General features: G+C 41.3%; 1 protein-coding gene across 1 annotated transcript in view; it reads left to right on the forward strand.

Moving 5' to 3' along the window:
• Nucleotides 1-13043, forward strand: part of STAMBPL1 (STAM binding protein like 1) — a 182886-nt gene that overhangs the window by 110612 nt on the left and 59231 nt on the right. Inside the window, exon 4 of the mRNA XM_069239904.1 lies at nt 2325-2400. Coding sequence (XP_069096005.1) covers nt 2325-2400 — 76 coding nt within the window. The remainder of the gene's footprint in view (nt 1-2324; nt 2401-13043) is intronic.

A 13043-nucleotide genomic window follows, 5' to 3' on the forward strand; every position in this document is an offset into this window, starting at 1 on the left:
TTTTTCTGAATGTCTCCAAGTTGTGCATCTCCTTAGCATACATGGGAAACTGTTGTATAAAGCTATGACAGAGAGATGCCACAGTCTTGATGTGAGCTTTGGCTTAGCCCCCTTACGGCTCATAAAGTAATACTGTTTTTTAGTTTGAGGCATCCTATAGGGAATTCCAGGAAAGTTGAAAACACATATAAATACTCTTAGTAAGGCATCCAGAGTGTAATTCTCATTTTACAGCTGAGACTATTTGTGAATTGGATCTTGAGAGAGGTGGCGAAGTTGATTAGTTATTAAAGCCTTAATTCAATAACAGGACAAAGATTTGCATTATGAAATGACAACAGTATCTGTCGCTTTTGCTTAAAACACCACAACACCTTATTCTCCACTTTGTATGAGACCACATTTAATAGAAAATGTTACATCTAAATATAATTATTTGTTCTACTCTTCAATCTGTAGTTACAGTGAACTAAAATCAAATATGTAATAATAAGAAAATTACCGTCTAAAATATAAATAAACACGATGACGTGCGCTCCAGCCACAGTTTTCCAATTTCCATATTGTTTTTAAATATCAACTACAGAAATATCCGTGCAAGCACTCACCAGTTTTCATTGAATTAAAACCTGATGCTAGAAGGTCCACTGTCGCTACGTTAACCAGTTTTCTCCAATTCTAACTAAGTGCAGTAAACCGAGGTGTGTAGATTGAGGTTTCCATGTAGGTCAGATATAATAAGAAGTGGCGTCTTTTATTGTTGTTAGTAGATAAATACAAAGTAATGCTTTTTCGAATATTACGGTTACAAATTTTAGGAATAAATACCCCAATTCATAGCAGACGTAACTTCCTCTGGCTCTTGTTAGGACTTGCTTGTTGAAGTATTCACCACCCTTCCCTTTTCACCCGGTTGTGACTTTAAAAAGTTGTAAACACCCGTCCTGACTGGATTCAATTCACTAAGAAAAGCCATCAAGATCGATCACTGTTTTATAGTTCTCAATGTGCATATTTTGTGACTGCACTGTACACTACACCAGTTTAACAGTAGGAAATTTACAAATCTTAAATTAATTTTACAAATCTTTCTTCTTTCACTTAAAAATAGTTTCCTATTCTCTTAAATATCTGCTTTCCTCCACCCACCATGACAATTTGGATAGATGTGCTCCTTCCTACACTTTCTCCAGTACTTACATCTGAACATTGCATTTGTAAATTTGAATATCATAATAGTTATCCTGGGTGAGTGTGTAACACATTTGTATGGGTGTTCGTCACCACTCCCCAAATACACTGGGGAATCGCACGAATCAAAGTAAAGAGGAAACCTAGAGGCTTAAGTTGGGAAAATGCAAGAATGTAGGTACTCTTAATGAACTGACTTTTCCTTTTGCAGTGGCGGCTCCTCAGCTATAGCAGAGCAGCATTGCCCCCGCCTCAGCAGCATAAAAACATGCAAAATAAAATGATGATAAAGCAGTTTTATTATTATTTTATTTTACATGACAGCGGCTGAGCCGAGTCTTGGGGACGGGGCCAGAGCAAGCATGGAGGACACTTGCAGTGGAGGGCACTGCAAGTGCGCATGACGGTTTGGCGGTCCGTCTTAAGACGGCCAAACGATCAAGCGCGCTTAAAAGTCTTCAGGGTATTGCTAGAGATCAGCAGGCATGGGCTCCCAGTCCCTCATTGTGCCTGCAGTGCCCCACCGCTTTTCACTCCTGGCAGCATCCACTGTCCATTTGTGATTACGCTGCAAGTTACAAAAGCCTGAGATACTCTTATTTCCAGATTCAAGTCAGTCACAAGTGAGATATTGTTTGTTAATCAGGCTCAAAGGCTTTACGTACTTGATACTCAGTCTATCAGGGTAGTATCAAAATAAAAATAATTACTCTGTCGGTTCTTTGGATACTTTTTGTGCCCCAGCAGTATAACGTTCGCCTTCCATTTTCTCTCCATATTACCTGTTTTGTGGACACCGAAATGCAGCTGAATCTTGCATAGTCGGAGTTTCACTGATAGATTTGCTCAACCTAGCTTTGGTTCATACAAGTATCTTGCCGCTTGTTTCTACAAGTCTAGTATAGGACTTCAGTAAGAACTAGGACTTGAGGGAGGCCCGTTTGTCATAACATCAGTCTGTCTGTGCTCTTTAAATATTTTATGAATCAAAACATACGTTTATTGACTGGATTTGGGAGTCCGGGAGATGCACCTTGCAATGATGTATATAAAATCATTTTGAAAGTGATTTGTGGTTTTATTAACAATAATAAGGCTTACACTATTGTTTTCGTAATTATTCCTGCTTTTAGTTTGTTTGTGGAAAAACTCCCCAATCATCGGGACTACCAGCAGTGTGGAGTGCCAGAAAAACAGGATATCATGAAGGTATTATTTTAATTTCATTTCTCACGGTTCCAATATTGTGTTAGATATTGACTTGTTTTGTTCAATTTCGTGTGAATCACATGCTGTTATTCAACTCTTTTATTTAAGTTTTATTTACCAAATTGTAACAGATATTTAGCAAACTATGCACCTTCAAGAATAGGTTTTTGGCCATGATTTTTTCTCGTTTTTGTCCAGGTCACAGAGATTAATTGCAAGAGACAAAAATATAGATTTTAACAGTGAATGTATGAATGAATGTTTATTGTATTGTATTGTAATAGTATTTATATAGCGCTTACTACCCCTTACGAGGCATCGAAGCGCACGTTACTTCGGAACCCAAAAGAAATTAGTGGTGGGGTTAAGTTATTATTATTATTTTTTTTACTTGTGGGTGCAGCTCAGGCTGCATCCACCGGCCAACCCATTGCTGATGAAAGATGCTGTAAGTGTGTAAATGTGGTTCTAAGTCCACTTCTTGCCACAGATGAAGAATACAATGCTGTCTCTATATTTCTGGATATTGTTTTGTGAAACTGTAAGGCACTTATCTTGATCACCGTTCTTCCCCCACCAAACCTTCACTTTGCCTAGGGCCCAAGCACCACCTCTGCGAATCCCCTCACAACTTTAGAGCTTTCGTTTGTGTGGCAAGAGCACCAGCAGTGAGACCTTTCATCAAACTCTGTGCTGTTTTTGCAGTCTGAATCCTCGGAAGATGTTTGTGAGGTGAAAACATATTGCCTTGGCATTGACCCATGGCTTGAGAAAAGCTTCCAACTAAATGTGGCTTCCCGAGCATGAAACGGTCAGGAAAGCATCCTGCCACCAAATATATCGAACTGCAGCCTGAGGGCTATTGTGCTCCGAGGGCAACAAGCGAAGGGCAAGCAAGGTGGTATGCTTCTGTTGAGGGACAACAGGAAGGCCATGAACATGAGTCACATTATGCTTTCCAACATCCTGTCCTTGTGGTAATTCAAGGTGAAGCTATAGGAACTCAAGTCCTTCCACAAGATGGTAGATGAGATTTATTTCATGGTGAGTGAGCTATTATTGAGACCTGATCGACTTTTGCACCGAAAGGATTTGTTTCAGTATCTAGTTTCACCTTTGTGCCTATGGTTGTCATGTTTGGTATATAGTCCAGAGCTGCAGAGCTGCTCTGTTTCGAGTGGGGCACATTCCTTTAGTCCTGTTCTGTTAAAAAGAAGATTTCATCCAGAGAGAATGAAAGAAATCGATTTACTGATGGATAGTTGTACTGCTAACACAATGACGTTCAGATGGGCAAGATCCAGGCCAGATTTATAGGGAGAGCCACCGCTGATATGCTTACTCACTCAAACTCTAAATAGTGCATGGTTAATTTGAAAACCTTGCATAAATCCAGCCTTTCTGAACCAGATTTCGACACACCTTCTCTTGCATGTTTGTAAATTGTTATAGCAGAAACCCAGTTTTTTTTTCTTTAAGCTCCATTTCAAGATGGTTGTGTGAATTCGTGGGCATTAACAGTGGTGTCTGGGTCACAAAAAAAATGACATCTCCAATAGGCTGGTGGCCAGTAGCAAAAGAGAGACTTGGTGGCTTTTCCTGTGTTTATTCATATAATCTTGTTACAGCCTTGAAGATGCTTAGGGGCTCACTTAAAGTAAATGGAATGGGTGTGAGCTGGATAACTCAATCAATTTCCCATAATTCATGATCTCAAGAAAGTTAATCTACAATACAACAACTGAATAGCTTAGATAGTACTTAGTTTCAACTTACATCATTTAGCATTATTTATTTAATGGACACTCGTTGGACCTTAACTTTTCTAATTTGTCCAATTTGATTTGCAATACTCCCTATCCAGTAATCTGGTCTGACCATCATGTGGTTCCTTTCCACTGGCTCTTTCCAATACTGATCAAACCTGAGGTCAAGCCATTCATTGTTACACATCTCTGGCACATAATTACTGGAGATAATCTTATCCATAAGATCAATAAATCAAGGTGGGAGACAGGACCTGACCTAGACGCAAAGGACAAAAGTTTTAATAACCTCCTTTTGTAAGTTTTGGACGAATTGACCCTGGTTAAACCTAATAGCACAAAACAAAAGTCTTCCTCAGCTTTTTGGTTTATGCAAGATTTGCATAATGAAAAAAGGCTTTGTAAAAACCTTGAAAGAAAATGGAGAAAAGATTATGATCAAAATGACAAGACAATTTATAAAGCCCCTCTCAAGACCTTCCAGAAAAAAACACCTGTAGCGAGATCAGCAGCCATTTTCAATCTAGTTGATAAGGCCAGATAAAAGGGTAATGCAATAAAAGCAGTTTTATGGATGGAAAGGTCCTTTCTCTCTCTGACTAGCACCAATCAAAATGTTGATGCATCTCAGAGACTATGTGATAATCTTCTCCTGAAAGAAATCAGAGATATTACATATATCTACTCTAGCCTTGGTTCGGGCAAAAAGGCCACTGACTTTGATCCCTGTCGAGGAATGTTACCTTCTGATAGCTATGTTCTCGGTCCTGAACTGTATAAAGAAACGTTGTTCCCTGGAGAGAGACTCATATTAGAATTTGAGAGCATCTCTCTGGAAGATACTGAAATGGCTTTAGTCTCAGTGAGATCATGTTCTCCTTTAGACCACTATTTTACAAGTATTTTAAGGTTGGTGTGAGAAACTTTGCAAACAAATCAACATGCTACATAATCAGTCACTAAAATTGTACGTCTTCTCTAAATTATGGAAGAAGGGTCTGATCCTTCCTTTTTTAAAACAAAGTTCATTTGGATCCCTCATGAACAAATAATTAGATACCAATATCCCTCCTTCTTGCTCTGGGTAAATTGTCGGAACAGTCAGTCAACAGCTCACACGTTATCAAAATGAATGACTAACTGTATCCCTCCCAATCTGATTTTCGTAAAGGATATAGTACTGAAGTTGCACTTCTGAGGTGGCAGAATTAAATAAAGCTAATTAGGATTTGAGTAAACAAGCAGTTGTCATTCTGCTGGACCTCACAACTGTGCTTGACACTGTCTCTCATGAGATTCTGCTGGACTGGCTGAGAGATGCCAGCATTACAAGGATGGCTAATAAGTGGCTCATTCCTTCCTATCGGATAGGGAGCAAGCTGTACATCTCCCTCCGTTCTCTTCAGATTTCATGAAAATGTTTTGCTGGGTACCATAAGATTCTGCCCTAACACCCACTCTTTTCAATATCTCATTTGGGCAAGTAAGAGGAAAACGGGTTTTAATTTAATATCCTTCGCTGATGATACACAGTTGCTGCTTTCCTTCCAACAAATGGACAGCGCCATGGTGGATAGTCCACAGAGCTGTGTGACAGCCAGAGTGAAGTGGATGACACAGAGTTATCTGAGGCTGAGCTCAGATAAATCAGAAATTCTGTTTTTCGGAACATTAGGATCACCTGCAGGTACATTGCAGTGGACAGATTACATTGGTCCTCCTCCAGTTCATAAAGAAGTGGTTAGGAACATCTGTGGTGTTCTCGACACCCAACAGTCTATTAATCTCCAGGTGAAAAATATCACAGCTGCATGCATTTTCCTCCTAAAAAGTTTAAAGAAGACATCAGTAGTCCTAGTTGACCTCTCTCAAGATGGCAATTCATGCTATGATCAAAGCTAAGCTAGACAAGCAAATTCACTGTATCTAGGGTTTCCAAGAGGACTTATTAATAAACTACATTTAGTCCAAAATGCTGCTACCTGGCATATTTTGAAATATCCTACGTTAGGAATGGGGTCTTTAGTTTGCAGAGGATTGCACCCTTTCCTAGTAGGGACCCTCACTCTAGTCAGGGTAAGGGAGCCACACAGCTGACATAACCCCTGCTCGCCCCCTTGGTAGTTTGGCACGAGCAGTCAGGCTTATCTCAGAGGCAATGTGTAAAGTGTACACACACACACACACACACACACACACACACACACACACACACACACACGGATAACCAATATGTATCTGAATAAAACAAAACAAGAAAGACAAAAATCTAATACACACAAGCTAAGATATCACCTTTTAAAAGTTGCAAAGACTCTTAGTGTGGAGGAATCAATGATTGTCTCGTTTTAACACACAGTACCTGGGATGCGTTAAAAACAAAGGCAATGTGGGCTACTGGGGAAGTGAGATGCTAGAAAACAAAGCAATGCGTTGGTTCCTTTCTGGCAGGGGAGGTGATGCATCAGTTACTTACTGGCAGAAGTTGGTCTCTGGTCACACAGCTTTGGTTCCTTGCTGCAGTGTGGAATTGATGTGAAAATGATGCCCAGGGACGATGCATGGGAAAATCCAGACACACAGTGGTGATAGAGCTGCAGTGGATCAAGCGCTGCATTGATCCTACAGACAATACGTCAATCCTTCCACCACAAGGCAGGCTCTGTGTCGATTCTTCAGCCGCTGCGTCAACTCTTCTGGCGCAAGCCAAGTGATGTGTGGATTTTCAGCAGCGGCAATATGATGCCTGGATTTTCTTCCTCAGGACACCAGCTTCCACTTCCAAGGGTCCAGGGACTGGATTTGGCACCACATGGCATGTCAGGACTCTCAGCAGAAGAGTCCAGACACTGGCAGATGAAGTCTTTGATGTCCTTGAGACTTCTTAGCAGGCGGCAAGCTCAGTTCAAGCCCTTGGGGAACCTTGGAAAGCAGGATGTAGAAAGCAAAGTCCAGACCTTTCACTCCAAGACAGAAGCAGCAAGAAGCAGGCCAGCACAACAAAGCAACAGACAAAGTGGCAGTTCCTTCTACAGCATTCAGCTCTTCTTCCTGGCCGAATGTCCTCAGTCCAGAAGTGTTCTGAAGTTGTGGTCTCAGAGGTCCAATACTCATACTCATTTCTGCCTTTGAAGTAGGCAAATTTCAAAGGAAAGTATTTAAAATGCACAAGGCTATCCTCCACACACTCCAGGGAGTTGGAGACTGCTTTGTGTAAGGACAGGCACAGCCGTATTCAGGTACAAGTGTCCGCTCCCTCCTCCACTCTAGCCGAGGAATACCCATCAGGATATGAAGGTCACACCTCAGCTCCCTTTGTGTGACTGTTTAGAGAGAATTCACAAACAGCCCAACTGTCATCCTGACCCAGGCCTGTGTTCCACAGCCAGGCAGAGGCACATAATGGTCTAGCATCTGTCATAGTTGGACTCTTGCTCTAGGCAAGACTGCTGGTTTAAGTATGACAGTACTTTTGTTTGTAGGTGACTATGCCAGTCCTACAACAAGTTGAAACTGTCGTCCCAACCCTCGCGGCTCACAAGCAGCACCTCACCAGAAACCCAAACAGTAAAAGGTGATTTGTGGCAGCCTTTACGCATGGACTCAAGAGTGTGCGATGTCTCAGGGAGCGTTGTTGTTAAAAGGAGATTACCCCTTTCTCACAAAAACAACATGATTCAATCAAACACAGGCAATGAAGAAAATGCAGTGAAGTTTCAATTGGTTTTATTTAGCAAAACTGCATTCTGCGATAAGTTGCATGTGCTGCAATGATTAGGATAATGAACAGTGCAAGAAACCGAATGGTAAAGACAAGAGTCATTAATACAAAGACCCCCACCATCTTGCAATAACATGTAATGACATAAGATATTAAATATGTCCTAATACCCTAAGGTCATGTATCTACTGTCTAACCTAAAAGAGAGTTAGGCGTGTTAAACCTAATCTGCCAATGCCATGTCCATGAGAAGAGCCCCCAACCCTCGTTACCTTGGAATGAGATCTCTAGCTCAGGCTCCGTAGGGACATGAATACTGGGTCAGCGTCAAGGCGACGTGCAGCATCGATAGCAGCGATGGCATCTGGTCGGAATCCCTCTGACTGTCTGTTTAAGTGAGGACTATATAAACAGATCTACTTGGACCCATGACGTAGGTTTATTCCCGAACAATAGGTAACAAGGCGTGCTTTGGCCAGTAATTAATATAAACAATTCCCTCGAAAGCATGAAGAGGGAAAGTACCTAAAGTGAACACCTACAGTTTGTTTATCTTCATCGCTTGCTATTGACACCTAAGCGCGGTGGCACTGATAACGCAAACTAAAACATGGGCCTAACTAAAAACAAGGCAGGCATCTTAAAAGTTTTAATTAAATAAATGCGCAAAACAGAGCAAGCTAAGTAGGGTAAAAGTCACTGGGTGACTGGGGCACAAGTCTGCAAGCCAAAGGCTAAGCTAACTCCTGTATCCCATTAAAACAAACTACGATTCACTACACATGGAAATGCCCACTTTCAAAAACTATCATTTTCAAACTTACATTGTGAATTCAAAGACCCCAAACTCCACAACTCTATCTGCTCCCAATTGGACATTACACTTAAAAGGTATTTCAAGGCTTTCCCCATGTTAACCTATGGGGGAGATAGGACTTGCAATAGTGAAAAACAAACTTGGCAATATTTTACTATCAAAACATGTAAAGCACAACAGCACATGTCCTACCTTCTAAATACTACTGCACCCTGTCTAGGAGGCTGCCTTGGGCCTACCTTAAGGGTGACTTTCATGTAGTAAAGGGAAGGTCTGGTCCTGGCAAGTGGATGTACTTGTGAGGTTGAACTGGCAGTTAAAACTGCACAGACAGACACCGCAGTGGCAGGTCTGAGACATGTTTACAGGGCTACTCATGTGGGTGGCACAATCAGTGCTACAGGCCCACTAGTAGCATTTGATTTACAGCCCCTTGGCACACATAGTGCACTATACTAGGGGCTTACTAGTAAATCAAATTCTCCAATCATGGATAAACCAATCCCAAATACAATTTAGAGAGAGAGCACTTGCACTTTAGCACTGGTCAGGTGTGGTAAAGTGCCCAAAGTCCTAAAGCCAACAAAAACAGGACAGACAAAATTGGAGGAATAAGGCAAAATGTATGGGGATGACCATGCAAAAAGTTCCAGGTCAAACATCCTAAAAGATCATCCTTTTGGCAAAACTTGAAGACCTTACAATGCCTCCCTTTAAACAGAGGATACTGTTCAAAGCTCTCACCATCACTTACAGGGCCTTACACCTTTCTGGCCATCTCTAGCTACAAAGGAGATGTAAGCAGTATGCCCCTAGCAGAACTCTACATTCCTCCAACCAAGGCATAGAATGTATCCATAAGATACACAAGGAGATACTAAGTGATGTTCCTTTGCTTATTTGACAGCAACAAACTGGAATCTGCTTCCTAAAGCATTCAGATATTTGGATACATCAAAAGCCTTTAAAGGTTCATTACAACTTTTTTTTTTATTCTTAGAGAATGCTATCTTTCCATTTTACAAGCTTTTGAGCACCGGTATGTTTCTAGTGAAGCAGATGCACACTTTATAAATGGCATTTCATTCATTGTGCAGGCTACTGAGCCCTGAAAATCAAGTTAGCACTAGAAAGAAGAGAAATGTGTAATTAACTCTTAAAGTGCAGATAAAAATTTAAATAAAAGTTAAGATGAAAGAATGTAAATAACTTTCACCATGTTGTTTATACCAGTAAAATTGAGTTTATACGATTTATACGAGAAAAGAAAAAGGGAGCCTGTTTTTAATGACACTTCGAGAGCTGCACAGAATGTGAGCCAAGGCAAGGATGATAAAGCTTTCTATATTTCACATGTACCTTTGAGTGATACGAAAGGACAAAAGTATATATTTGAGAAGAGAAGTTTTATAAAATTGACAAGAGCAAGCGTGAAAAGTAAAAAATTTTAAACATACGAAATAGACATTGCAGGCCACATGTACAAACAAACCTTTTTGCCTGTCCAAAAGGGACGATTTGCAGAATCGGCCTGTTTGCCAATGCAAAAAGGCTTATTGATATGTACCAAACCCAAATAGTGATTCTGCAACTTCTTACAGAATCACAGTTTGGGTTTGTGATTCAGTATTAGGAAGGGGCATGTTGAGGACGTCCCTTCTTAATACTGAATCGGAGTGGTATGTGTGAATGTTTTGCGAAATGTGGTTGCAAAACATTCACATTGCATCACTAACTTCAAATTGGTGGATTCCTATTCTCAAATCATCCCTTCCCCTTTGTGAATGTTTCTAAAAGCAACACGGACCGCTACCTACTCTTAACAAATTAGAAGAAATCTTTTCATTTTTTCTTTTTTAAATGCATCTTGTTTTCCTTTAAGGAAAAAAGGCTGCACTTGAAAAAACAAAGATTGCTTTATTGAAAAGCAATCACAGACACGATGGTCTGTTGACCCCCAGCAGGAAACCCTCCCTGTGATTTTTGCGATTCCCAATGGGCCGCAAAGCGAGACCTACTTCATTAATATTCTTGATGTAGGTCTATTTGTGACCCACTCGGAATCCCAAATGAAACTCAAGAAAGTTTTGAAATATCGATTTCCTTATTGTGATTCACAGGAAATCGCAATTAGCAACCTGCTATTTCAAACTTTTGTACATGTGGCCCTACGTTACATGTTCACTGCAGCTATTACCAGAAAATCATATTATCTAATTTTGCATAGTTTAATTTCATAGAAAATATCTTATTATTGAGACACTTTCGTCTCAATAATCATCATCTCTTACGCCGATGACACCCACCTGATCCTCTCCTTCACCAAGGACCCCGCCACGGCTAAAACCAACTTCCACGAGGGAATGAATGCCGTAGCCAACTGGATGAATAACAGTCGACTAAAACTTAACTCAGATAAGACAGAGGTCCTCATCTTGGGCCCTACCCACTCCGCTTGGGACACCTCCTGGTGGCCGACCTCACTTGGAGCCGCACCAACACCCACCAACCACGCCCACAACCTGGGTTTCATCCTTGACTCATCGCCCTCCATGACCCAGCAAGTCAATGACGTCTCGTCCTCCTGCTTCAACACCCTTCGCATGCTCCACAAAATCTACAGTTGGATCCCCACCGAAACCAGAAGGACGGTTACCCAGGCCCTCGTCAGCAGCAGACTAGACTACAGCAACGCCCTCTACGCGGGAACCACGGCAGCTCTCCAGAAAAGACTGCATCGGATACAGAACGCCTCCGCACACCTCATCCTCAACATCCCCTGCCACATCACTGCCCACCTGAGAAACCTACACTGGCTTCTCGTCAACAAAAAGATCACATTCAAACTCCTAACCCACGCCCACGAAGAACTCCACAACGCCGGACCAGCATACCTCAACAATCGTCTCACCTTCTACACCCGAACCGTCAGCTCCACTCCACCGTTCACGCCCTTGCCACCGTCCCATGCATCCACAGGACAACATCCAGTGGCATATCCTTCTCCTACCTTGTGGCCAAGACCTGGAACACCCTCCCCATCCACCTACGGCAGACCAAGGACCTACTGACCTTCAGGAGGCTCCTCAAGACCTGGCTGTTCGAGCAGTAGCAGCTCCCCCCCCTCAAAAGCGCCTTGAGACCCTCACGGGTGAGTAGCGTGCTCTACAAATACTCTGGTTGATTGATTGATTGATGCACAATCACACAAACATAGGGGGGCTAAGTGTAGGATTCAGATGTAAGAAATACCTAATGCAGATTACCTCTAAACTTATTGCAGTGCCAGGCTAATGAATGGATAACCCTCATTATGCTGGTGATCCTAGTAAATGAAATATTTCAATGAAAAAAGGGACTTTTTTTTAACAAAACACAGCCATTCATGAACGAGCATAGATGCGCACATAATGGTGAAAGTTTAAGAATAATTTAACATTTCTCCCTGCATCATGTAAAATAATAGTTTTTGTGAAATGTTTTAAACACCAAAAAGTAATGTCTTATTATTACAAAATTTAAGTAAGGAGAAAAATTGATTTACTCCTAGTCAGTCTTTGGAAGAGTAAATACTGGTTTACAGCCCTCAGTTTTGAATATTCAAATTATTGCATTTGATTCCTACCAAATTAAGTTTTGTGCAGCAAAAGTCGTAATTGGTCCAGATAAGCATAGAACTTCACAACTACCTATTGGAATAAAAATACCACTAGCCAAAGAAGGACATCCTAATGATGAAAATATTGTGAACTTGACCAAAGGGTGTCCTGAGTGTGAGATTTGTTTAATGGCCCTAACGTTAACGATGCACAACAAAGTCTGCAATATTCTTTAGCCCACCACATAAAAGTGAATTACAAAAGCATTGTCAAACTTAAGTGGCGTGAAATAGGACATAATAGATCAAGATGTGGAATAACTGCCTCGTTGCTCATCTCTTCATTGTGTAAATTACCCATGTTTATCTCAAAGAATATTCTACAGAACAGTGAAGCATGAATGTGCAAATATTGTATCCGCTGAAGCGTATATAGCAATATATAGTTAGTTCCAGAGATACAAAACTTTCCAATTGGTTATGTACTGCTTTTACCATTGCGGTCATCATTTGACTTTACCCCCAATATTACAGGTGCACGACTTATCTTTTGCCAAGTGTTCAGTGCCACACTCCTCAAGGGATTGCCTTCAAAGTGACCAAGACTTTGCGCATCTCTGTGATCTGGAGAGCTTTGCTGGCGGAAGCTTAGTCCCTTGGCAGGGTCACCCAAAACAGACTGGTCACAATATAGAGACCAGAAAAAGCAAAATCCCCTGGTCCTCCAGGTTATAGGTTGGA

Source organism: Pleurodeles waltl, chromosome 6 (genome assembly GCF_031143425.1).
Source record: "Pleurodeles waltl isolate 20211129_DDA chromosome 6, aPleWal1.hap1.20221129, whole genome shotgun sequence".
In the NCBI taxonomy this organism is placed as follows: domain Eukaryota; kingdom Metazoa; phylum Chordata; class Amphibia; order Caudata; family Salamandridae; genus Pleurodeles; species Pleurodeles waltl.